The sequence below is a fragment of the Bufo bufo genome, chromosome 3, assembly GCF_905171765.1.
Source record: "Bufo bufo chromosome 3, aBufBuf1.1, whole genome shotgun sequence".
NCBI classification, from domain to species: domain Eukaryota; kingdom Metazoa; phylum Chordata; class Amphibia; order Anura; family Bufonidae; genus Bufo; species Bufo bufo.
In genome coordinates, this window is record NC_053391.1 from 598,793,461 (window position 1) to 598,817,161 (window position 23,701).

General features: G+C 44.2%; 1 protein-coding gene across 1 annotated transcript; it reads left to right on the forward strand.

Annotated features, from left to right (window-relative positions):
• Positions 1–10,449: 10,449 nt before the first annotated feature.
• On the forward strand, positions 10,450–21,706 carry LOC120993948 (elastase-1-like). Its single transcript, XM_040422409.1, has 7 exons — positions 10,450–10,489; positions 10,956–11,044; positions 18,417–18,517; positions 18,892–19,017; positions 19,412–19,548; positions 21,021–21,166; positions 21,536–21,706. Exons 1-7 carry the CDS (start codon positions 10,450–10,452, stop codon positions 21,704–21,706), a joined length of 810 nt encoding a protein of 269 aa, XP_040278343.1.
• Positions 21,707–23,701: the final 1,995 nt, after the last annotated feature.

A 23,701-nucleotide genomic window follows, 5' to 3' on the forward strand; every position in this document is an offset into this window, starting at 1 on the left:
GTGACCCCATCTAAGAAACTACACCCCTCAAGCTATTCAAAACTGATTTTACAAACTTTGTTAACCCTTTAGGTGTTGCACAAGATTTAATGGAAACTAGAGACACAATTTCAAAATTTCACATTTTTGGCAGATTTTCCATTTTAATATTTTTTTTCCAGTTACAAAGCAAGGGTTAACAGCCAAACAAAACTCAATATTTATGGCCCTTATTCTGTAGTTTACAGAAACACCCCATATGTGGTCGTAAACCGCTGTACGGGCACACGGCAGGGCACAGAAGGAAAGGAATTCCATACGGTTTTTGGAAGGCAGGTTTTGCTGGACTGTTTTTTTTGACACCATGTCCCATTTGAAGCCCCCCTGATGCACCCCTAGAGTAAAAACTCCAAAAAAGTGACTCCATTTTAGAAACTACGGGATAGGGTGGCAGTTTTGTTGGTACTAGTTTAGGGTACATATGATTTTTGGTTGCTCTATATTACACTTTTTGTGCAGCAAGGTAACAAGAAATAGCTTTTTTGGCACGTTTTTTTTTTTTGTTATTTACAACATTCATCTGACAGGTTAGATCATGTGGTATTTTTATAGAGCAGGTTGTCGCGGACGCGGCGATACCTAATATGTATACATTTTTTTTTATTTATGTAAGTTTTATACAATAACTTCATTTTTAAAACCTAAAAAATGTTTTAGTGTCTCCATATTCTAAGAGCCATAGTTTTTTCAGTTTTTGGGCGATTATCTTGAGTAGGGTCTCAGTTTTTGCGGGATGAGATGACGGTTTGATTGGCACTATTTTGGGGTGCATATGACTTTTTGATCGCTTGCTATTACACTTTTTGTGACGTAAGATGGCAAAAAATGGCTTTTTTTACACTGTTTTTATTTTTATTTTTTTACGGTGGTCATCTGAGGGGTTAGGTCATGTGATATTTTTATAGAGCCGGTCGATACGGACGCGGCGATACCTAATATGTATACTTTTTTTTTATTTATGTAAGTTTTACAGAATGAGTTCATTTTTGAAAAAATAAAATCATGTTTTAGTGTCTCCATAGTCTAAGAGCCATAGTTTTTTCAGCTTTTGGGCGATTATCTTGAGTAGGGTCTCATTTTTTGCGGGATGAGATGACGGTTTGATTGGTACTATTTTGGCGTACATGCGACTTTTTTGATCACTTTTATTACCTTTTTTGGGAAGTAAGGTGGGCAAAATTTCAATTTTCTCATAGTTTTTATTTTTTTATTTTTATGGCGTTCACCGTGCGGGGAAAGTAACATGACCATTTTATAGATCAGGTCGTTACGGACGCGGCGATACCTAATATGTGTAGTTTATTTTATTTTTTTTATTTTTATTCAGTGATAAATGTTTTTTTTTTTATCTTAACTTTTTTCACTTTTTTTTACATTTTTGTGACCCAGACCCACTTGGTTCTTGAAGATCCAGTGGGTCTGGTGTCTGTATAATACAGTACAGAACAATATATATTGTTCTGTACTGTATTTTACTTACACTGAACAGATCTGTGCTTTTAGCATAGATCTGTTCAGCACCATGGACAGCAGGACGCCTGAGCAGGCGTCCTGTTGCCATGGGAACCCTCCCCGTCTGCTCAGAACTTCGCAGACGGGGAAGGGTAAGCACGGGGCTGAGGGGGGCTCTCTGGGGGCTCTCTCCCTCTCCATCGGGGGGCTGCAAAGCCACAGCAGCCCCCCGATGGAGAGGGAGGGAGCTCCCTGACCGATGACAGTTAACTTTTTCCATACAGCGGTCCGTACGGACCGCGGTATGGAAAGGGTTAAACGGCTGACATCTTCACAGATGTCAGCCGTTTATACCAGGGTGCCAGCAATGTGCTGGCACCCTGGTATACCCACTAGAAGCCAACGATCGTTCATGGGGAGGCGGGCGGGGGATCGCGATCCCGCCTGCCGCACCGCCCGCCTCCCGCAAGGCCCCCACCGCCTGCGACACCGCCTGATTTTAGCCACTCTAAAGTTTCTGATCCCCGCGGTCAGGGACCGCGGCGATCAGAAACTGCAAAAAGCGCAGCAAACCGCAGGTCTGAATTGACCTGCGGTTTGCTGCGATCGCCGAAATCCCGTTCCAATTAACCCCTGGGGCGCCGGAATACAGATTTTAAGTCAGGACGTACCGGTACGTCCTGGGTCCTTAAGGACTCGGGAAATAGGGCGTACCGGTACGTCCTAGGTCCTTAAGGGGTTAAGGGTGATAGGAAGAGCGGGGAGGGATGACGGGAGCCGGTAAAACGGGAAGCCGGTCTGGCCAATAACTACGATAATTTGAATACTTTAACTAAACACCGCCATCTAGTGGCTTTGCTGTGTATTGCTACACTGACGGAGATAAAACCGCGTTTCGGTATTAACGAATTGCGAAAAAAGGGAGCGGTAACGATGATACATCTGTAAGTGCAAAGCACGAGCTGCAGTGGAGTAGACGCCTCAAAAACCAAGAAAGGTCTCTGGCTCCTCCTGCTTCCTCTTCTGCTGCAGTCTCGGCCTCTTCATACCCCTCTGGAGTGACAGTGGCACCTGCCACCCTGCAAACAGAGGATGTGCAAGCAACGCCACCACCTCGGTCACCAAGCATCTCCACAATGTCCCATGGAAGCGTTCAGCTGTCTATCTCCCAAACACTGGAGCAAAAGAGGAAGTACTCCCTTTACCCACCCCTGATCCCTGCTCTTGAATGCCATGTTTTCAGCCGTGGCACCATGCACCTGCGCATTGGGAGGTGCTGACTAACCCCCTTTTCTTTGCAGTAATTTGCAACTTGTGCCGTACCAAAATGAGCAGGGACGTGAACACTAGCAACCTCACCACCACCAGCATGATCCGCCACATGGCATCAAAGCACCCTAATAGGTGGGCGGAACGCCTGGGTCCACAATCAGTGTCTGTGGGTCACACCACTGCCTCCTCTTCCCCTGTGTTACGTGCTGACCAATCCCCTGTCAAAGACGCAGGTCCGGATGCCTCCTGCTCTGCACCTGGAACTTCGCAAGCACCATCATCTAGCACATCCACTTCCGTGTCCCATCACAGCGTACAGATGTTCATACCCCAGGCCTTTAAACAAAAGCGCAAATACCCAGCCACCCACCCACAGGCCATAGCACAATTCCAAATTGCTGACCCTGGAAATGTTGCCATTTAGGCTTGTGGACACTGAGGCTTTCCGCAGCCTGATGGCGGTGGCCGTCCCTCGTTACTCAGTCCCCAGCCGCCACTGTTTTTCCGGTGTGCTGTCCCCGCCTTACACCAGCATGTGTCCCATAACATCACCTATGCCCTGACCAATGCAGTTATTGGAGAGATCCACTTAATGACTGACACATGGACAAGTTCTTTTGACCAGGGACGCTACATTTCCCTGATGGCACACTGGGTGAACGTTGTGGAGGGCAGGAGCGAGTCGTACCCTGGGATGGCACAGGTGCTACCCACGCCAAGGATTGCGGGCCCTACTTCCATCAAGATTTCCGCCACCACCTACATTAGTGGCTGCGGCCTCCCCTTCTCCTCCTCCTCCTCCTCCTCCACTTTCACCTTTGAATTCTCATCTTGCAGCACGAGTCAGCCATCAGTCAGTAGCTGGAAGCAGTGTAGCACTGCAGTGGGGAAGCGGCAACAGGCCGTTCTGAAACTAATTTTCTTAGGTGACAAACAGTACACTGCCTCAGAGCTGTGGCAGGGTATAAGGGACCAGACTGAGCTGTGACTCTCGCCACTCAACCTAGAACCAGGCATAGTTGTGTCTGATAATGGCCGTAACTTGGTGGCAGCTTTGGAGCTCGGCAAGCTCACACACATACCATGCCTAGCCCACGTGTTCAACTTAGTGGTTCAGCGGTTTCTCAAAACCTACCCCACTTTGCCTGAGCTACTGGTGAAGATGCGCCGCGTGTGTGCCCATTTCCGAAAGTCATCTACAGCTGCCGCCGATCTGGCAACGCTGCAGCACCACTTGCAATTGCTAGCTCACCGACTGTTGTGCGCTGGAAATCCACGTTCCACATGTTGGCCAGGCTTTGTGAGCAGCAGAGGGCAGTAGTGGAATACCAGTTGCAACATGGTCGTCGCTTTTCCAGTCAGCTTCCGCACTTCACAAGCGACGAGTGGGCATGGATGTCTGACCTCTGTGAGGTTTTGCGCAACTTTGAGGAATCAGCACAGATGGTGAGCGCCGATGCCGCTATTATCAGCGTAACCATCCCACTTCTGTGTCTACTGAAACGCTCGCTGCTCACAATGAAGGCGGACGCTTTGCATGTGGAAATGGGGGAAGACAGTACACAGGGTGCGTGATAGCCAGACTACCCTCAGTTCGTCTTCTCAGCGTGAATTGGATGATGATGATGATGAGGAGGAGCAGGAGACGGTTGCCTCCTCTACAGAGGGTAGTACCTATAGCAGGTTTATTCCATCTGTTCAGCGTGGATGGGCCAAAGAGGAAGAAGAGGATGAGGAGATTGAGAATCATCCTCCTGATGAGGACAGCAAAGTCTTGTCTGTTGGGACTCTGGCACACATGGCTGACTTTATGTTATGCTGCTTCTCCCGTGACCCTCACATTATACGCATTTTGGCCAACACCAATTACTGGTTGTTCACCCTTCTCGACCCCCGCTACAAAGAGACGTTCTTATCTCTCATTCCTGTGGTGGAGAGGACTAGCAAAATGGTGCAATACCAGACGGTCCTTATGGAAAAACTGTCACTCTAAGCCTTGGAGGTGCTGGCCTGCCCTGCCGCCAGCGTTTTGTCAGAACGGGTATTTAGTGCCGCTGGGGGCATAATAGCTGATAAGCGCATCGGCCTGTCAACTGAAAATGCTGACAGGTTGACTCTTATTAAAATGAACAAGGTCTGGATTGCCCCTGACTTCTCTTCTCCCCCAGAGGAAAGCGGCTGAACATAAAGGCACTTTAAAAGTGGTTTTTATGGTGTATTGAATACACTGTATTCCCATGCACCCCTTCCACCACTAAAAAGGGTATATGGTTCAATCTTACTTTTCTCATCCTCCTCCTCCAGCAGGCCGTCGCCCCTAATGTTTTAGAGGGTAACCAGCAGGCCTTTGCTCCTAATGTTTTTGAGGGTCATCAGCAGGCCATCAATCATACTTTTTCAAGGGTATGTATGATGCCCTCCTTTACACTGCGTGCAGAATTATTAGGCAAATGAGTATTTTGACCACATCATCCTCTTTATGCATGTTGTCTTACTCCAAGCTGTATAGGCTCGAAAGCCTACTACCAATTAAGCATATTAGGTGATGTGCATCTCTGTAATGAGAAGGGGTGTGGTCTAATGACATCAACACCCTATATCAGGTGTGCATAATTATTAGGCAACTTCCTTTCCTTTGGCAAAATGGGTCAAAAGAAGGACTTGACAGGCTCAGAAAAGTCAAAAATAGTGAGATATCTTGCAGAGGGATGCAGCACTCTTAAAATTGCAAAGCTTCTGAAGCGTGATCATCGAACAATCAAGCGTTTCATTCAAAATAGTCAACAGGGTCGCAAGAAGCGTGTGGAAAAACCAAGGCGCAAAATAACTGCCCATGAACTGAGAAAAGTCAAGCGTGCAGCTGCCAAGATGCCACTTGCCACCAGTTTGGCCATATTTCAGAGCTGCAACATCACTGGAGTGCCCAAAAGCACAAGGTGTGCAATACTCAGAGACATGGCCAAGGTAAGAAAGGCTGAAAGACGACCACCACTGAACAAGACACACAAGCTGAAACGTCAAGACTGGGCCAAGAAATATCTCAAGACTGATTTTTCTAAGGTTTTATGGACTGATGAAATGAGAGTGAGTCTTGATGGGCCAGATGGATGGGCCCGTGGCTGGATTGGTAAAGGGCAGAGAGCTCCAGTCCGACTCAGACGCCAGCAAGGTGGAGGTGGAGTACTGGTTTGGGCTGGTATCATCAAAGATGAGCTTGTGGGGCCTTTTCGGGTTGAGGATGGAGTCAAGCTCAACTCCCAGTCCTACTGCCAGTTTCTGGAAGACACCTTCTTCAAGCAGTGGTACAGGAAGAAGTCTGCATCCTTCAAGAAAAACATAATTTTCATGCAGGACAATGCTCCATCACACGCGTCCAAGTACTCCACAGCGTGGCTGGCAAGAAAGGGTATAAAAGAAGAAAATCTAATGACATGGCTTCCTTGTTCACCTGATCTGAACCCCATTGAGAACCTGTGGTCCATCATCAAATGTGAGATTTACAAGGAGGGAAAACAGTACACCTCTCTGAACAGTGTCTGGGAGGCTGTGGTTGCTGCTGCACGCAATGTTGATGGTGAACAGATCAAAACACTGACAGAATCCATGGATGGCAGGCTTTTGAGTGTCCTTGCAAAGAAAGGTGGCTATATTGGTCACTGATTTGTTTTTGTTTTGTTTTTGAATGTCAGAAATGTATATTTGTGAATGTTGAGATGTTATATTGGTTTCACTGGTAAAAATAAATAATTGAAATGGGTATATATTTGCTTTTTGTTAAGTTGCCTAATAATTATGCACAGTAATAGTCACCTGCACACACAGATATCCCCCTAAAATAGCTAAAACTAAAAACAAACTAAAAACTGCTTCCAAAAATATTCAGCTTTGATATTAATGAGTTTTTTGGGTTCATTGAGAACATGGTTGTTGTTCAATAATAAAATTAATCCTCAAAAATACAACTTGCCTAATAATTCTGCACTCCCTGTATATGTAATAAAGGGTTTATTGGAATGCCGGTTCCTTGTAATTTTTGGCAGCCCTTTCACTTAGTGCATAGGCTTTATGAGTGTAGGAGTCCCACTACCTGAACAATTGTACCACAATGTGAATGAGGCCCTCCTTTATGTGATATACAGGTTGTATCTGAGTGCCTCATCCTTGTAATTTTTGGCAGCACTTGCACTTTATATACAAGTAAATATACAGGAAAGAATGTTTCCTAACAATTTTTCCTCTAAAATCGATTTTATCTTGGGTTTTGTGCGTATTATTGTCAGTCTGTAAAAGTGGCGTACTACTCGGACAACATCGTTCCCAGCAGCGACCTGGGAGTCCAAGATGCATCCAGACATCCTCCCCATGCTGTTCCCGAACCATTTCAGTGGTGTTTCCATAAATTTCTGACCGTTTCCTGTGAACCAGGCACCCCCCCCCCCCCCCCCCCCCCCCCAGCAGTAAAGTCTGAATGGCTGTAATCGCAAATTACTTTACTGACTCCTATGTTTGGCCATACAGATTTTAAGTGTTCCCCTTTCTTCTAGGACTCCCTACCTGGGCAAATCCTTTATCTCCACACTCTTCTAGCAAAGGGCTGAGCGAGGGTTACTTACCCTGGTTGTTCCATCCAACCACAGCTATACTGGGTGTAATACCTGACATAAAAATAGATAACAATTTATAACAACATTTAATTTACAAACCATTTGCAGATACTTCCTGCTCTGTACTGCACCAGAATTTATCATCAGTGTGTGCCAAGTCAGCAGCTTCCAGACTCCAGTATAATGGTACCAACCTCCCCCTTCCTCTCTGCAATGCACTTGAACTGCACATGCCACAGAGTATGCATAGTTCACATTTAGTACACGGCAAGCCTAGGACATAGGGTACGCTCCTGTCTATTGTTTCTCATGTCCTATGTCTGCCGTAACGCGCGCGAGTGCGTGTGTCGTGCACTAACTACACTATAGAGATGCTCCCAGCAAAGGTAATTATTGGAAAACGAAATTACAGAACAAAATAAAAAATACTAATAAAAATGTACAGTACAGACCAAAAGTTTGGACACACCTTCTCATTCAAAGAGTTTTCTTTATTTTCATGACTATGAAGGCATCAAAACTATGAATTAACACATGTTGAATTATATACATAACAAACAAGTGTGAAACAACTGAAAATATGTCATATTCTAGGTTCTTCAAAGTAGCCACCTTTTGCTTTGATTACTGCTTTGCACACTCTTGGCATTCTCTTGATGAGCTTCAAGAGGTAGTCCCCTGAAATGGTCTTCCAACAGTCTTGAAGGAGTTCCCAGAGATGCTTAGCACTTGCTGGCCCTTTTGCCTTCACTCTGCAGTCCAGCTCACCCCAAACCATCTCGATTGGGTTCAGGTCCGGTGACTGTGGAGGCCAGGTCATCTGGCGCAGCACCCCATCACTCTCCTTCATGGTCAAATAGCCCTTTCTTTCAACTGATGGTCCCAACCGCATTTATAAGGCAAGAAATCCCACTTATTAAACCTGACAGGGCACACCTGTGAAGTGAAAACCATTTCAGGGGACTACCTCTTGAAGCTCATCAAGAGAATGCCAAGAGTGTGCAAAGCAGTAATCAAAGCAAAAGGTGGCTACTTTGAAGAACCTAGAATATGACATATTTTCAGTTGTTTCACACTTGTTTGTTATGTACACTGCTCAAAAAAATAAAGGGAACACAAAAATAACACATCCTAGATCTGAGTTAATTAAATATTCTTCTGAAATACTTTGTTCTTTACATAGTTGAATGTGCTAACAACAAAATTACACAAAAATTAAAAAATGGAAATCAAATTTTTCAACCCATGGAGGTCTAGATTTGGAGTCACACTCAAAATTAATGTGGAAAAACACACTACAGGCTGATCCAACTTTGATGTAATGTCCTTAAAACAAGTCAAAATGAGGCTCAGTAGTGTGTGTGGCCTCCACGTGCCTGTATGACCTCCCTACAACGCCTGTGCATGCTCATGATGAGGTGGCGGACGGTCTCCTGAGGGATCTCCTCCCAGACCTGGACTAAAGCATCTGCCAACTCCTGGACAGTCTGTGGTGCAACGTGACGTTGGTGGATAGAGCGAGACATGATGTCCCAGATGTGCTCAATTGGATTCAGGTCTGGGGAACGGGCGGGCCAGTCCATAGCATCAATGCCTTCGTCTTGCAGGAACTGCTGACACACTCCAGCCACATGAAGTCTAGCATTGTCTTGCATTAGGAGGAACCCAGGGCCAACCGCACCAGTATATGGTCTCACAAGGGGTCTGAGGATCTCATCTCGGTACCTAATGGCAGTCAGGCTACATCTGGCGAGCACATGGAGGGCTGTGCGGCCCTCCAAAGAAATGCCACCCCACACCATTACTGACCCAATGCCAAACCGGTCATGCTGGAGGATGTTGCAGGCAGCAGAACGTTCTCCACGCGTCTCCAGACTCTGTCACGTCTGTCACGTGCTCAGTGTGAACCTGCTTTCATCTGTGAAGAGCACAGGGCGCCAGTGGCGAATTTGCCAATCTTGGTGTTCTCTGGCAAATGCCAAACGTCCTGCAGGGTGTTGGGCTGCAAGCACAACCCCCACCTGTGGACGTCGGGCCCTCATGGAGTCTGTTTCTGACCGTTTGAGCAGACACTTGCACATTTGTGGCCTGCTGGAGGTCATTTTGCCGGGCTCTGGCAGTGCTCCTCCTGTTCCTCCTTGCACAAAGGCGGAGGTAGCGGTCCTGCTGCTGGGTTGTTGCCCTCCTACGGCCTCCTCCACGTCTCCTGATGTACTGGCCTGTCTCCTGGTAGCGCCTCCATGCTCTGGACACTACGCTGACAGACACAGCAAACCTTCTTGCCACAGCTCGCATTGATGTGCCATCCTGGATAAGCTGCACTACCTGAGCCACTTGTGTGGGTTGTAGACTCCGTCTCATGCTACCACTAGAGTGAAAGCACCGCCAGCATTCAAAAGTGACCAAAACATCAGCCAGGAAGCATAGGAACTGAGAAGTGATCTGTGGTCACCACCTGCAGAACCATTCCTTTATTTGGGGTGTCTTGCTAATTGCCTATAATTTCCACCTGTCGTCTATCCCATTTGCACAACAGCATGTGAAATTGATTGTCACTCAGTGTTGCTTCCTAAGTGGACAGTTTGATTTCACAGAAGTGTGATTGACTTGGAGTTACATTGTGTTGTTTAAGTGTTCCCTTTATTTTTTTGAGCAGTGTATATAATTCCACATGTGTTAATTCCTAGTTTTGATGCCTTCAGTGTGAATCTACAATTTTCATAGTCATGAAAATAAAGAAAACTCTTTGAATGAGAAGGTGTGTCCAAACTTTTGGTCTGTACTGTATATGTTAACTCAATTTAAAACTGCTTATATTAAAAAAAACACCTTCCTTTAAGTCTTCCAAGTGTTTTTTTTTTTTTCATTTTCCATTAGTTTATTTTTACTTGTGTTTAATGATCACTGCTTACTCATTATTCCAAGTATCCTTGATGAAAATACATTGCCAGATAAACATATAGTAAATATTGGTAATATAACATCTGAGAACCTTCCCACCACATAAAGCTTCTAGCTATATGCAATATAAAAGGGAGTGCAGAATCACTGTAACTCCACGCCAAACTACATTTCATCCAAGATGTTCATATTCCTTTTACTTGCTGCATTTGTCCTTGGAGGTAAGAAAAAAGAAAATACCTTTTTAATTTTGCTGTAAAGTATCCCCTTTAATATACTGCACTCCTCAGCTGTACTCAGTAGCCTCAGTGATATTTAATGATATTTAAAGTACAATTATACCAATGATATTTAAAGTACAGTATCTTATGTTATTGTTGTTATGCAATCAGTGGTTTAAAGACAAAAAAAATGATTTTACTCATTTTAGCCTTCAACACATAATATAAAACATCATTTTATTATCATCAGTTTCGTTAAAAGGGATTATTATCATCTCAAAAAGTGGTAGCACACAGCTAAAATATGCCATAGCTTTATAATCGTTGGTGTTTATAGCTTTATCCCATTCACACTGCTAAAAAGGGAAGTACAATATGGCCATGTTTACTAAGTTTATTTTATGGCAAATATACTGAAAAAAAGGTAACATTTGTAAATCATTTTTGTTTTTAACTCTACCTCAAGGGCAATGCAATGATAAGCTTCGCTACATTGAAGACAATGCACGTGTTGTAGGAGGAACAAATTCAGCCAAAAATGCCTGGCCATGGCAGGTAAGTGATGTTACAGTTTTTAAGGGTATAATATTGCTAATGCATGAGGTAAAACCGAAATTATTGTTGTAAAGTACATAACGGATTAAATGAGCTCAAACCAATAGTAGTTTACAAGAACAGCAGACATCGATTCCCCTGGGGTGTACCTTTAAAAAGGTATGCCAGTAAGCAAGGGCGTAGCTGAAGGTTCATGGGCCCTGGTGCAAGAGTTCAGCTTGGGCCCCCCTTCCCTCAGTGCTTTGTGGCCAGGGGCATGGAAAAACATAGCCTTCATGCTGCCTCAGGCAAAAATTGAAACGGCACCTCCCCAATGCCAAATTCTTGACCTAAACCCTTCCCTCCAGCCAGGGGGTGTAACTGCTGAACCAGTATGTACTTTTTATAATACCGGTGTCTTCTTATGCGGCACAAGGGTCTTTGGGCCCCTCAGTCTCCTGGGCCCGGTAGCGACTGCTACCTCTGCACCCTCTATAGCTACGCCCCTGGCAGTAAGAAATAATTATCACCTATCTACTGGATAGGTGATAACTTGTAACTTAGTAGGTGTCTGACCACTGGGCCACCATTGACTGCCAGAATAGGGGTGTCTTTTCCCCTATTTGAATGGAGCAATGGTGGAACATACATGCTGTCATTCCAATCAAACTGGAACTGCCAGTCAAGTATAAACTGCGGACATGAGACCCCCATGAATCTAGCAGTTAGCATATAGTGGATAGGTGATAATTGACATTACCAGAATAACTCTTTAAGGGCAGTTTCCTGAAGCTGTTTTTAGGTGTCAGACCACCACCATTAGCCCCTGCAAGACAATACACTTACAATATGGCATTTTGCATAATTAAAGTATTCCCATCTAAACATTTGTGGCATAATGCTAGGATATGGCTCAAATGTGAGATAGGTACCACCTCTGAAGTGAAGGGTGAGCAGCCTTGCATGTCTGGTCACCCTCCATTCATTTCTATGAGAGTTCCAAAAAGACCCGAGTGATGGCACCGCTATTTCCGGCAGTCCCATAGACTGCCTTCGAAAACAGCCGCACAAGCTCACCTATTGTATTTTCAAAAACCTCATAGCAGTGAATGGAGAGAACACAAAGCACACTGTGTGCTCTCCTTCACTTCAATGGTCCTGTTATCAGGGGCGTACCTAGAGCATTTGGCACCCGGGGCGAACCCTTTGTTTGGCACCCCCCCCCCCCCAGAAAGTTAAGAAAACATGCACAAACTTTTTTCAATGTTTTCAATAATAATATTTATAAATAAAAATAAAACCCCTTAATAAAATAAACCTCTGCACACCCCCTTAACGAAATAAACCCATTAACCCCCCTTAATAAAACCCATTAACCACCCCTTAATAGACCCCTTAACCCTTCCTTAATAAAATAAAAACCTGCACCCCCTTAAACCCCAGTATAATAAACATTGGTGGCGCAGTGCGCCCCCCCCCCAACATAATAAACATTGGTGGCGCAGTGCGCCCCCCCTCCCTAGTATAATAAACATATAAACATTGGTGGTGCAGTGCGCCCCCCCCAACACCCTAGTATAATAAACATTGGTGGTGCAGTGCGCCCCCCCAACACCCTAGTATAATAAACATTGGTGGCGCAGTGCGCCCCCCCCAACATAATAAACATTGGTGGGCAGTGCGCCCCCCCTCCCTAGCATAATAAACATATAAACATTGGTGGTGCCCAACACCCCAGTATAATAAACATTGGTGGCACAGTGCGCCCCCCCCCCAACATAATAAACATTGGTGGGCAGTGCCAATGAGGGTTAAAAAAATAAATAAAAATTAACTCACCACCTCCAATTGATCGCGTAGCAGCCGGTCTCATGTACTTTCTTCAGGACCTGTGGTGATGTCACTGAGCTCATCACATGATACATCACATGATCCATCACCATGGTAATGGACCATGTGATAGAGGCTGGAGCTCAGTGACGTCACCACAGGTCCTGAAGAAATTACAAGGAGACCGGCAGCAGCTACGCGATCAATTGGAGGAGGTGAGTTAATTTTTTATTTTTTAACCCTCATTGGCACTGCCCACTGCCCACCAATGTTTATTATACTGGGGGGGGGGCGCACTCAATGTTTATTATACTGGAGGGGGGGCGCACTCAATGTTTATTATACTGGGGGGGGCCGCACTCAATGTTTATTATACTGGGGGGGCCGCACTCAATGTTTATTATACTGGGGGGGGGGCCGCACTCAATGTTAATGAAGATAACTGACCTGTTAATACAAATGTCATAGAGGTCGGGTGCCTCCTGCATTTGTATTAACAGGTCAGTTATCTTCATTGGTGGCGCAGTGGCCACAGCCCCTCCCCCGGCCCTGTCCCTCTTCTCATTGGCCGCGGCGGCAGCAGCACAGGGGGAGGGAGAGACCATCTGGAGCCCTGCCCCTATCACAGCGCCACGCCTGGCCCACTCGCCACATTTTTTATTTTATTTTTTTATCCTCGCGGCTGGCACCCCCCTTGTGAGTGGCACTCGGGGCGGGCCGCCCCCCCCCCCCTTAGTACGCCACTGCCTGTTATCAAGATACTGTAGGAGCAGGTTCCAGAGGTGGGGCCTGCATCTATCTAACATTTGCATATCCTACTGATATGCTACAAATGTTTAGTTGGGAAAACCCCTTTAAGTAATAAGCAGCAGTTTATTACTGAGATATCATGTCTTCCCTACCATTTGTCTTGGCAGATCCCAAAGACCCATGCTGGAAGGGCCCTCAGACCCTTTAGCAGAGTCGGACTGGGGTGCCTAGGGCCCTCCAGTAAAATTCATTCTAGCGGCCCACTGTAAAGCTACATGTAAATACTAATCAGCACCTTGATATGCCACACCTGAGGTGGGATGGATTATCTCAGCAGAGGAGAAGTGCTCACTAACACAGATTTAGACAGATTTGTGAACAATATTTGAGAGTAATGGGTCTTTTGTGTATATAGAAAATGTTTCAGATCTTTGAGTTCAGCTCATACAAAATGGGAGCAAAACCAAAAGTGTTGTGTTTATATTTTTGTTCAGTGTATTTATTAACAGAAGAACCCGCCTTTCCACGGGTATATTTCATCTATTTAATTTAATGTTTGTGTGTGTCGTTAAAAGATATCGACAGTATCCACTATAACAGTGACATCTACAGTACCCCGCCCCCTTAACAGTAACATCCACAGCGCCTCCCCTTTAACAGTGACCTCCAGAGCGGCTGCCCTTTTATTAGTGACCTCCACAGTACCCCGCCCCCTTAACAGTGACCTTCACAGAGCTCCATTCCCTTAAAATGTGACCTCCACAACACCACACCCCCTTAACAGTGACCTATACAGCACCCTGCCCCTTAACACTGACCCCCACCTTTCCCTCCCCCTTAACAGGGACCTCCATAATGCCCGCCTCTTTAACAGTGACCTCCACAGCATCCCATCCGCTTAACAGTGACCTCCACGGCGGCCGCCCCTTTATTAGTGATCTCCACAGTACCCCATCTCCTTAACAGTGATTTCCACAACACCCTGTCCCTTTAACAGTGACCTCTACATCAATCTGCCCCTTAACACTGACCTCCATAGCTGACCGTCCCCTTAACTGTGACCTCCACAGCAGCCTGCTACTAGGGTGCCCAGAGGTCCGGTTTTGGGCCAGACAGTCCGAATTTCAGACTCCCTGTCCTATGTCCGTTGCAGGGATGTCCTTTTGAACAGCTCACTCTCAGACAGCAGCACTGTACTGTCTGAGCGTGAGCTGCAGGGAGAAAGTCACCCTCCCTCCCACCCCTGCAGTTGACAGAAGTAGATTTTTTTTACCTTCATTTTTTTTAATCCCTGTCTGCTAAGGAGTGGGAGGGGCCTAGTGGGACCTGGGAGCAGGGTTTTAAAGTCCACCCTGAATGGCCACCATACCTGCCCCCTTAACTGTGACCTCCACAGCACTCCGCTCCCTTAATAGTGTCATCTACAGCGCCCTGCCCCTATAATTCGTTCAAGCGACAGCCAGTTTGGACAAAATGCCAGAGCCTCATTTTACAAATCTGACGTGTCAGTTTATAAGGTAATAACTTTGGAAAGCTTTTACTTATCCAAGCCATTCTGAGATTTTTTTCTCGTGACACATCATACTTCATGTTAGTGGTGAATTTGAGTCATACAAAAACAAAATTTGCTGAAAATTTAAAAAATTTGCTATTTTTTAAAATTAGAATTTTCCCGTTTTAAAGAAAGATAGTGATACTTCATAAAATAGTTATTACTTTGCATTTTCCATATGTATACTTTATGTTGGCATCATTTTGTAAATGTCTTTTTATTTTTTCAGGAAGTTAGAAGTTTAGCAAATTTGAAGAATTTTAAGAAAATTGGCAAAACCCATTTTTAAGGACCAGTTCAGTTATGGAGTCGCTTTGTGAGACTTGCATAGTAGAAACCACCCCTAAATGACCCCATTTTATAAACTGCACCCTTCAAGTTATTCAAAACTGATTTTACAAACTTTGTTAACCTGTTATGTGTTCCACAAGAATTAAAGAGGACCTTTTACCTTGAAAAACATTGTGAACTAAGTATGCTGCCATGGAGAGCGGCGCCCGGGCATCTCACTGCACTTACTATTATCCCTGGGCGCCGCTACGTTCTCCCGTTATCCCCTCCGGTATCTTTACTCACTAAGTTATAGTAGGCGGTGTCTTCCCTTGTCCTGGGGGCGTCTCCTTCTCCTAGGCTGCAGCGCTGGCCAATCGCAGCGCACAGCTCACAGCCTGGGAGTTTTTTTTCTCCCAGGCTGTGAGCTGTGCGCTGTGATTGGCCAGCGCTACAGCCTAGGAGAAGGAGATGCCCACAGGACAAGGGCAGACACCGCCTACTATAACTTAGTGAGTAAAGATACCGGAGGGGATAACGGGAGAACGGAGCGGCGCCCGGGGATAATAGTAAGTGCAGTGAGATCCCCGGGCGCCGCTCTCCATGGCAGCATACTTAGTTCACAATGTTTTTCAAGGTGAAAGGTCCTCTTTAAAGCAAAATGGAGGGGAAATTTAAAAATTTTTCCTCTTACACAGTAATGGTTACAGCCAAACAAACCTCAATATTTATTACCCTGATTCTGCAGTTTACAGAAACACCCCACTTGTGGTTGTAAACTGCTGTATGGGCACACTGCACACAGTGCCATATTGTTAACGAAGGGCAGATTTTGCTGGAATGGTTTTCAGGTGCCATGTCACATTTGAAGAGACCCTGAGGTACCCCTAGAAAGAAAACCCCCAAAATGTACCCCATTTTGGAAACTACATCTCTCAAGGAATAAATCTAGTGGTGAAGTGTTTATTAGAATTTAGAAACACATGGCTGTGAAAATTAATGATTAACCTTTATTTCCAATATAATGTTGCTTTAGCCCAAAATTTTTTAGTTTCACAAGGGCTAACAGGAGAAAATTCACCCCACAATGCATTTTTTCCTGAATACGGCTGTTTGGGGACACGGCAGCATTCAGAAGGGAAGGATCGGCATCGGGATTTTCTAATATGTAATTAGCTGAAAATGTTTTTAGGGGCCATAACAATTTTATTTTTTCACAATTGTAGCTGTGTTGGGGCTTGTTTTTTGCGGGACGGGCTGTCATTTTTATTGGTATGATTTTGGGATATATAAGTCTTTTTGATCACTTTTTATAAAACATTTTGTGGAGGTGAATTGGGTAAAAATGGCAATTGTGCCAGTGTTTTTTATTTTTATTTTTTATGGGGTTCCTCTTACGGTAATTATGATATAATAATTTTATTCTGTGGGTTGATACGGTTATGGCGATACCAAATTTATATAGTTTTTTTATGGTTTATTACTTTATTTTAGCATAAAATCTTTTTTGTGTTTAAAATAAATGATATTTTGCATCACCATACCGTACTAACATCAATTGCATTTTTTATTTTTTTTAACAACGTACAGTAGCTTTGTGGGTGCTTGTTTTTTGTGGGATGGGCTGTTGTTTTTATTGGTATCATGTTGGGGTACATAAATCTTTTTGATCACTTTTTATAACATTTCACTTGTTTATTTTTTTGTGGAGGTGAGGTGACAAAAACAGCAATTTCATCATTGTTTTCTACATTAGTTTTTACAACGTTCATCGCGCGGGATTAGTAGCATGATACTTTTATAGAACAGGTCGTTATGGACGTGACGATACCAATTATGTGTCGTTTTTTTATTTATTTAATTTCTTTAATGATGTAAATGAACGGATATTAGAAAAGACAATTTTTATTTTTATTTACATTTTTATTTTTTACTTTTTTTTACTTTTTTTACACTTTGTTTTTATTTATCAAGACCCATTTGGATCTGGAAGATCAAGTGGGTCTGATGGATATACAGTGCATTGCAATAGTGATCTAGTCAGTGCTGCAATTACACTAAGGCTGATCAGACCCTCAGCGTACATGGCAGCTTGGATGCCTTTGTAAGGCGTCCGGTTGCCATGGCAACCATCAGGCCGCTGCCGTCGCAGCATCTGCGGGCCAATGGAAAAGAGAGGGAGCTCCCTCCTTCTGAACCTCATGGAATCTGCGGACGGCTACTGACCGCGGCATCTATGGGGTTAAACGGCTCCATTCCTGAGCCGCTGTCATCACACTGAGGCCAGCTGGCGGGGGAAATGGGGGAATCTGGGGGGATTATGGGGGCAATTAAATTACTAGGTGCACTGGGGGTCATTATTTGAATGGGGGCACAGTGGCAGTCATGTGGAGATCACAGCCTGAAACCAGCATTTTTTACACTAAAGCGCTCCGATTGGTTAGTCTGCAGAGAGACTAACCAACCGTAGTGTTTGCCAGCAAGGACCACCATTTATTAGCAGGGAGGACCACCAGAGGATCCTCCAGTGAGCGATTCTGACCCTGGCACCATGATTGCAAGTGCACAGAGGAAAAGGGAGGAGGAGACAGCAATGAGCTCTGTACTAAACTCCACTGGCTTAGCCAGCGTTCGCATCCAGGACAAGAGTTGGGAACATGGCCTTGCGCAGCCAGGGATCCGCCACAGTGCATTTATTATACAATTTAACAGCAGGAGGTCAAACTGAAGAAGTGTAGACCAAGCGGCCCACTTTGGGACCTTCTAGAGCGGCTCACTGGGAATCTGCCCTGCCTTGCAGATTGCTAGTCCAGGCCTTCCAGGAGTGCTGTGGGAGTAAGGGCTGTTAACTGAATTGTACAACATATTGATCAACATCTAATGACAGTTGTTTCTTACAAAAAGGGTTACAGTTGGACCTTGTGTTTGAATACATATAGAACTGATTCATGACATTTCTGAAAAACTGTCCCAATGTGTTTCATCTTGTAGGTATCCCTCCAGTATCTCTCAGGCTCCAGCTGGTACCACACTTGTGGAGGCTCTCTGATCCGTGCTAACCGTGTGCTGACCGCTGCTCACTGTGTGGACAGGTAATATTTAATCAACAATATTCTGGTTTGCATTATAGGCATTACTTTTTGTTGACATATATCTATAGTCTATATCAGGGGTCAGCAACCTTCGGCACTCCAGCTGTTGCGAAACTACAATTCCCAGCATGCTCCATTCATTTCTGTGAGAGTTCTGGGAAGAGCAGAGGAAGTATGCATGCTGGGAGTTGTAGTTTCACAACATCTGGAGTGCCGGAGGTTGCCTACCCCTGGTCTATATGATAAATTTGTCTCTGATTCTAACTGCTGCTACTACTTTATAAAAAGTCTGGTTCTATCACCTGTATTTATAACCATTGCATGCCTCCATTTAGTAACTTCTATCATTCTACTTATTCATCTCTCTAAATCAGAGCCAACACCTACCGTGTGGTCTTGGGAGAGCACAACCTGAGCCTGAATGATGGCACCGAACAGGTTATCTCAGTGTCAGCAATTCGTATCAATGCAGGCTGGAACACCAACAATGTGGCTGCTGGGTATGTATCTGATGAAACTAGGAGCTGGAGAGAATTCATTGCAATCAAAAGAAATGAAGGACGCATAGAAAATATACGTTCAGTTTATAATTTGCAGATCAGATCTGATGTATAATTATTACATAGTTGATGTTGATGGTGGATAAAGACATACGTCATAAATGTCAATCACGGGAGTGGACATCTGTACTGGAAAAAAAAAAGCTGGAAACAAAGAAAATTGTACTTTACCCTTGTAAAAGAGGGCAATAATTCCTATACAGTATGAACGAGTCTGCCTAAAAGGGAAAATAATACCTTCCAATCTTCTTATAACGATCAGTCTGGATCAACATTCAACCAAGTATGGCAGATTTACTGCAAATTCTTACCCTTATAATGTTTTCTTTTTCAGTTATGATATTGCCGTCCTTCATCTGGCATCCAGTGCAACTATAAACAGCTACGTGAAACTGGCCACCCTGCCAGCCGATGGTGCCATTCTTGCCAACAACCATGCCTGCACCATTTCAGGATGGGGAAGAACTAGCAGTAAGTTCTAATTTAGGCAAAGTTCTTGAACTTGAGCTATGAAACCAGTATGTCTGAAATAAATATATATATATAGTGACACAGGAAAGGGAGTTGTATGGGGAGGCTGGTATTTTCCTCCCAGTGTGTGCTGCTGGACTGATCAGCGGCCAGGTGGGGTCAAACACCGGACTGTATCTCATGTCTTGGCAACACCTAGCTGCCTTTAAAAGATATCAGCAGAAAGGATCTCTGTATTAGGAGCTGAGGCTTGTGCCGGGCTTGGAGGGATGAGACCAGTGTGAGGGGAAGCAGGCTGCCTAAAGTCTGTTCATGGACTCTTTGAGGCAGAACTGCCAGCAGGGTGTGAACTAACAGCAAAACCACAAGGTGACTTTTTGTGTTGAATGTGACTTTATGTCTATGAACTTACCAAGATTGTGAACAATTCTGAACTGTTTGATTTAGGAACTGGTTGGTGCCTCTATACTTATCCTGTCTACCAGAGCGATTTCCCACTATATATATATACCCGTACTTTTTTCCCCCAAAAGGGAGGGAGGAGGGTCTGGAGGCTGGCAACTCGCGGCGGGGCCTGATGCAGTCACTGTACTCTATTACACCGGGCCCCGCTCACACCAGTATTCATATATAAAGTGTGGCCAATCCATATGTAAAGTGTAGGCAAGGTAGCGCAATCCACTACTCACTATGAAACTCCTGTACTAGCAGGCACTGCAGACTGGCCGGTCACTCACTTCGTCATGGTGCATACTCTGCCTGCTTCATTAATAAAGTGGGAGGAGCATGCGCGTGAGGAAGTGAGTGACCGGCCAGCCTGCAGTGTCTGCTAGTACGGGAGTTTTATATGAGTAGTGGAATTCGCTACCTTGCCTACTCTATACATATGGATTGGCCACACTTTACATATGAATACTGGTGTGAGCGGGGTCCGGTGTAATAGAGTACAGTGACTGCACCAGGCCCCGCCTCGATTTCAACACCAGTTGCTGGCCTCCACCCCCTGTATTGGGGTCACTATTTACACAGGGACACTGCTATGGGGGGGATCTGTGGATGACACTATAGCATAAGTTGCTATATGTGTCATCCACAGATCTCCGCCATAACAGTGTCATCCACAGATTCCCCCCATAACAGTGTAATCCACAGATCCCCATAACAGTGTCATCCACAGATCCCCCATACAAGTGTCACCCACAGACAATCATTCAAAACCCAGCAAAAGCACACCTTTTGGTTACATTTTTTATTATATTTTTTTTCCTCCTCAAAAACCTAGGTGCGTCTTATAGGGCAAAAAATACGATATATATATATATAATTTACCATTTTCATGAACAGAAAGTTACTCCTATAACTGCTCTACAGCTGGAATTGGTAAACTGAATATGATTTTCAAAGCATAATGTTGTTAAGGCACGCTCTGAAAATGTCAAAGAAAGCTAAAAATGATGACTCTTTCATTGCAGCTGGTGGCTCTCTGCCATCCATCCTCCAGCAGGCCCCTCTGCCCGTTGTTGCCCACGCCACCTGCTCCACCAGCTCTTACTGGGGCAGCACTGTGAAGACCACCATGGTGTGTGCTGGTGGTAACGGAGCACAAGCTGGGTGCAATGTAAGTCTGGACATTTTCTCATTTTTTTGTATATCTGTAAAGAATAAATCAAGGCAACTGGACTTACTGTAGATTTCTTGAAAACGTTTCACTCGTTCTTCCAACGAGCTTTCTCAATTATTTTGTAGTTGTCTATATTATTTTTAGCTATAAAGGGGTTATAAAGAATGTAAAATATGATTTGATCTGCATAATACAAAGAATGTAAAGCAGAAATATAATTTAAAGGCTAGATGTCTGGGCACATTTACTAAATTGGAGATTTACAGCACTGTTAAGACCAACATGGTGTGGGCTGGTGGTAATCTGGATGACATTTACTGAATTTATTATTGCTATGTTAATATTATTATGTATTATCTGTTATAGGGAGATTCTGGTGGACCTCTGAACTGCGCTGTCAATGGTGCCTACCAAGTCCATGGTGTGACCAGCTTTGTGTCTTCCCTTGGATGCAATGCTTACCTGAAACCCACAGTTTTCACCAGAGTGTCTGCTTACATCTCCTGGATCAACAGCGTAAGTTCAACGTCTCCATAGTGCCCAACTAAGAATGTAGAACCAGTCACAGAACATATTCTCCATACCAATCCTCACTTTTCTTTAGACAATATTTTCTACCAGTCAAATATAAGATTTTTTTTGTTATCAGAGAAAGATACTTCTTTCTTCTCTTATTAGATGGATCTCCTGCTCCGTCTCCTCTTCACTGGCTGTCAGTTCACTGTTCCAAAGGAGCAGATTACATAGAAGTCTAAGGAAAGGGGAGGTGGAGGAGGAAAAGGGAGGTGCTGATGGAGACAAGCAAAGGCAGAGAGACTGACACTTAGACTGCTGCTGGCTTGTACAGAGAGCTAGGAAGCAGAATCCTGTTTCTCCATGTCCTGTGTCTGGGCAGACATGATTTCAGTTAGTTTCCACACACCAGCTCAGGAAAAAAAAATTAACAATTACAGACAGATTGCGGAAAATCTGCCAAAAATGTCAGATAAAAGTCATATAATGGCCAGAAATAGTGTCATTCCTCATGTACACACACGGCAGTTTAAGAGGGTTTTTCAGGTGTTAAAAATTGATGACCTATCCTTAGCATTGGTCATGGACATCAGATTGTCAGGGGTCTGACTCCGAGCAACCCTGACGATCAGCTATTTGAGGAGGTTGCAGGGCTCCGGTGAGCAACGCTGCCTCCTTGCAGCTTACCAAACACAGCGCCGTCCATTTGATAGCAGCTATGCTTGGTATTGCAGCTTAGCCTCGTTCATTGGAATGGAACAGAGCTGCACATACGTCATGTGACCGATGAACATGACATCAATGGTTTAAGAAGAGGACACAGCACTCATTGTAGTTCTACAGCCTATTTAAACAGCTGATCAACAAAGGTGCCAGGAATCAGACGCCTGTCGATCTGATATTGATGACCTATCCTAAAGATAGGCTATCAATATCAACATTTCAGACAACATCTTTAATCGGAAAATTTATCTGAAACCGCAGTTACACTTTAATGTGGTTTTTGTAAAGGAATTTCCGACACCATTATGACCCTTCTAACAACCTAATAGACAAGGTTACTTAATGCATATATTTTTCTTTAGAACCTGTAAGCAAGAAAGAAACATCTTGAAGACATGCAAAGGAACCTCAAGCATTTACAACACTATATAACCCTGAGGAAATAAAACAAGGTCAATCTCAGAAACTTTCATTTTGGTTGCCTTTATTTATTTTTGTTTAAAGAGATTACATGAGTTAAATACTGTACTTATTCTTGGTTCTGCAGTGAAGGGGCTGAGATGCTCTAGCAAGTACTGCATCCCTTTGTTTTGCTAACCGTATAGGGTCTTTGGAGTCTGACGTTGACAGATCACACAATAATGGTATACTTAACCACTCAATTCTTCATTGCCACCAAAGCAATGAACACAGACTCTTAGACATTATATAGGTTATATAATGGTGAGCACCAGAGCTAGGCTTTCCCTTGCCTGATGCAAAGATTCTGTTCTGTTCTCTGCCATAAATTTGTATCTAAATACCCTGGCCAAGGTATTCAATCAACTGGGCGAATTCCCAGTGCCCCAATTGGGAAATAAATGGGCTAGATGGGTTAATTTAGTTAAGTAACTACTGTCCAACACCACTAAGTAATATTGGATTCTGAAGAGTGACCACTAGGTACTTTACTCCACGGCAGTTTAAGAGGGTTTTTCAGGTGTTAAAAATTGATGACCTATCCTTAGCATATCCTTAACAGAACAGAATCTTTGCATCAGGCAAGGGAAAGCCTAGCTCTGGTGCTCACCATTATATAACCTATATAATGTCTAAGAGTCTGGCACTTCAATATATTACAATGCTAGCTAAAACTTTCTAATAATTCAAGGTATAAAAAAGTTCTAATTTAAGTATCATAGACTGATTATGATTAAATGACAGATTACAAGTAAATCAAGTGCAGATATCACTACCAGTCAAATCCATGTTATCAAATTTGCGTATGTAATTTGTCTTCTCATTAAATATCTTCAT